The sequence below is a fragment of the Nanorana parkeri genome, unplaced genomic scaffold, assembly GCF_000935625.1.
Source record: "Nanorana parkeri isolate BGI_ZX_2015 unplaced genomic scaffold, ASM93562v1 scaffold3309, whole genome shotgun sequence".
In the NCBI taxonomy this organism is placed as follows: domain Eukaryota; kingdom Metazoa; phylum Chordata; class Amphibia; order Anura; family Dicroglossidae; genus Nanorana; species Nanorana parkeri.
In genome coordinates this window covers 13,061-15,474 of record NW_017309577.1, presented here as the reverse complement: position 1 = coordinate 15,474, position 2,414 = coordinate 13,061, and the positions used below count along the sequence as shown (strand labels likewise).

The window sequence follows — 2,414 nt, the reverse complement described above, 5'->3', positions numbered from 1 at the left end:
GTCTCTCTCCTCCTCCCCAAGGGTCAGTTGGTGCCTCTCTCCTCCTTTAGCTACTCCCCACCAATGGTTGGTGTCTGTCTCTATTACCACCACCAACAACTGACTTCCTTCCCCACCAGGAATTTCTGCTGGAAAAAAACTTACCTTTCCCCTCCTGCAACTGTGCCCTGCTCCTGCCTTCTCTTCAGTGCTTCTGCCAGGGAATAAAAAGCTCCGCCCCCTGAAAAAAAATTATTCCTGCACGGACGTACTCGGGAAGGTACTGGAACCCCCTGATGGCGGCCGTGGGGATTGAGTTTTAGTCGCGACCCCCCCCCCTATTCACTTGCGTGACCCCATATTGGGTCCCGACCTGCACTTTAAGATGTCCTGCTGTAGAGGACCCCTTACATGTCATCATTCATGAACACGGACGATCTCGCTGGTCACCATGTCATCGCTCTGAGGCCTCGTCCTGTTCCTTGTCGTGGAATGTGGTTGAGAATCGTCAGGAGGGTCTGAGGGAGCCCGCCATAAATCAGCGCGTCCAGGAATAATCCGTCCTGAGAATTGTGGATTCAATTCCATTGGATTTCCATCGGAGTCAATCTTTGGGCAACCACCAAAGCGAGGGAAGGGGGGTGGGAGTTCCCCCTCACCCGGCTGGATGTTTAATTCTAAATTGCCTTCTATTAAATATCATGGAGAAGAGTGGTGATACCCAACACTCCCAGGTGGATGAGGACACAGCCAGGATTGTGATGGGGAGATCCATCTGTAACTGGAATGCCATTGTTGGTTGTATTGTCCCTACAAATTAATTACAGCGCTTGTTCCTCTCATTGCAGACATGGATTGGGAACCGACGGAGAAAGTATCGGCTAATGGGGATCGAAGTCCCACCTCCGCGGGGAGGGCCGGCCACCTTCCCTGAACACTCCTCCTCGTCCCTGACGCCTACAGAAGACCCCATAGCCGGGGTGGCGGAAGAGAACGATCGGCATGATGAGGTCTCCATTTGTCTCTCCGAGGAAAGTTTACAAGGTACAAAGTGCAAATACATTGCTCATTGCTAGTCCGGGGACATTGTCAGGGGTAAGGGGTAATATAAAGGGGAGGGGAGTCCGGGGACATTATCAGGGGTAAGGGGTAATATAAAGGGGAGAGGAGGGGAGTCCGGGGACATTATCAGGGGGAAGGGGTAATATAAAGGGGAGAGGAGGGGAGTCCGGGGACATTATCAGGGGTAAGGGGTAATATAAAGGGGATAGGAGGGGAGTCCGGGGACATTATCAGGGGTAAGGGGTAATATAAAGGGGATAGGAGGGGAGTCCGGGGACATTATCAGGGGTAAGGGGTAATATAAAGGGGATAGGAGGGGAGTCCGGGGACATTATCAGGGGTAAGGGGTAATATAAAGGGGATAGGAGGGGAGTCCGGGGACATTATCAGGGGTAAGGGGTAATATAAAGGGGAGAGGAGGGGAGTCCGGGGACATTATCAGGGGTAAGGGGTAATATAAAGGGGAGAGGAGGGGAGTCCGGGGACATTATCAGGGGTAAGGGGTAATATAAAGGGGAGAGGAGGGGAGTCCGGGGACATTATCAGGGGTAAGGGGTAATATAAAGGGGAGAGGAGGGGAGTCCGGGGACATTATCAGGGGTAAGGGGTAATATAAAGGGGAGAGGAGGGGAGTCCGGGGACATTATCAGGGGTAAGGGGTAATATAAAGGGGATAGGAGGGGAGTCCGGGGACATTATCAGGGGTAAGGGGTAATATAAAGGGGATAGGAGGGGAGTCCGGGGACATTATCAGGGGTAAGGGGTAATATAAAGGGGAGAGGAGGGGAGTCCGGGGACATTATCAGGGGTAAGGGGTAATATAAAGGGGAGAGGAGGGGAGTCGGGGACATTATCAGGGGTAAGGGGTAATATAAAGGGGATGGGTGGGGAGTCCGGGGACATTATCAGGGGGAAGGGGTAATATAAAGGGGATGGGAGGGGAGTCCGTTCATCGCTCTCCTCCATCCCTCCTCTCTCTCACTCCTCTGTGTCTCTCGGCTCTGGAATAACAATCTTGTTCCTCGCACATGAAAGGGTTATGTTTGTATTTTGGATTTGTCATCTCTCAGAGCGGCAGATAAATTGTTTCTCGGTAATTGCGGCGAAAACATCATTATAAGCAGCCGGTTTCCTGAACGTCAGGCCGACAACAGAGTCCTCTTCACTTCACCAGACGGAGGAGAACTCCGTGATCTGTATGGAGATAAACTTCAATGTAACACCATATCAAAGCCGTGTGGATTCTCCTAATGTCCCCTCCCCCACAGTCACACCAGTCTCTGTACAGAGGAGCTTACACTCTAATGTCCCCTCCCCCACAGTCGCATCAGTCTCTATACAGAGGAGCTTACACTCTAATGCCCCCTCCCCCC

At 52.2% G+C, this 2,414-nt stretch overlaps 1 protein-coding gene across 1 annotated transcript in view; it reads left to right on the top strand.

Moving 5' to 3' along the window:
• HDX (highly divergent homeobox) overlaps positions 1-2,414 on the top strand; it is a 38,610-nt gene that overhangs the window by 31,105 nt on the left and 5,091 nt on the right. Inside the window, exon 4 of the mRNA XM_018574876.1 lies at positions 820-1,023. Coding sequence (XP_018430378.1) covers positions 820-1,023 — 204 coding nt within the window. The remainder of the gene's footprint in view (positions 1-819; positions 1,024-2,414) is intronic.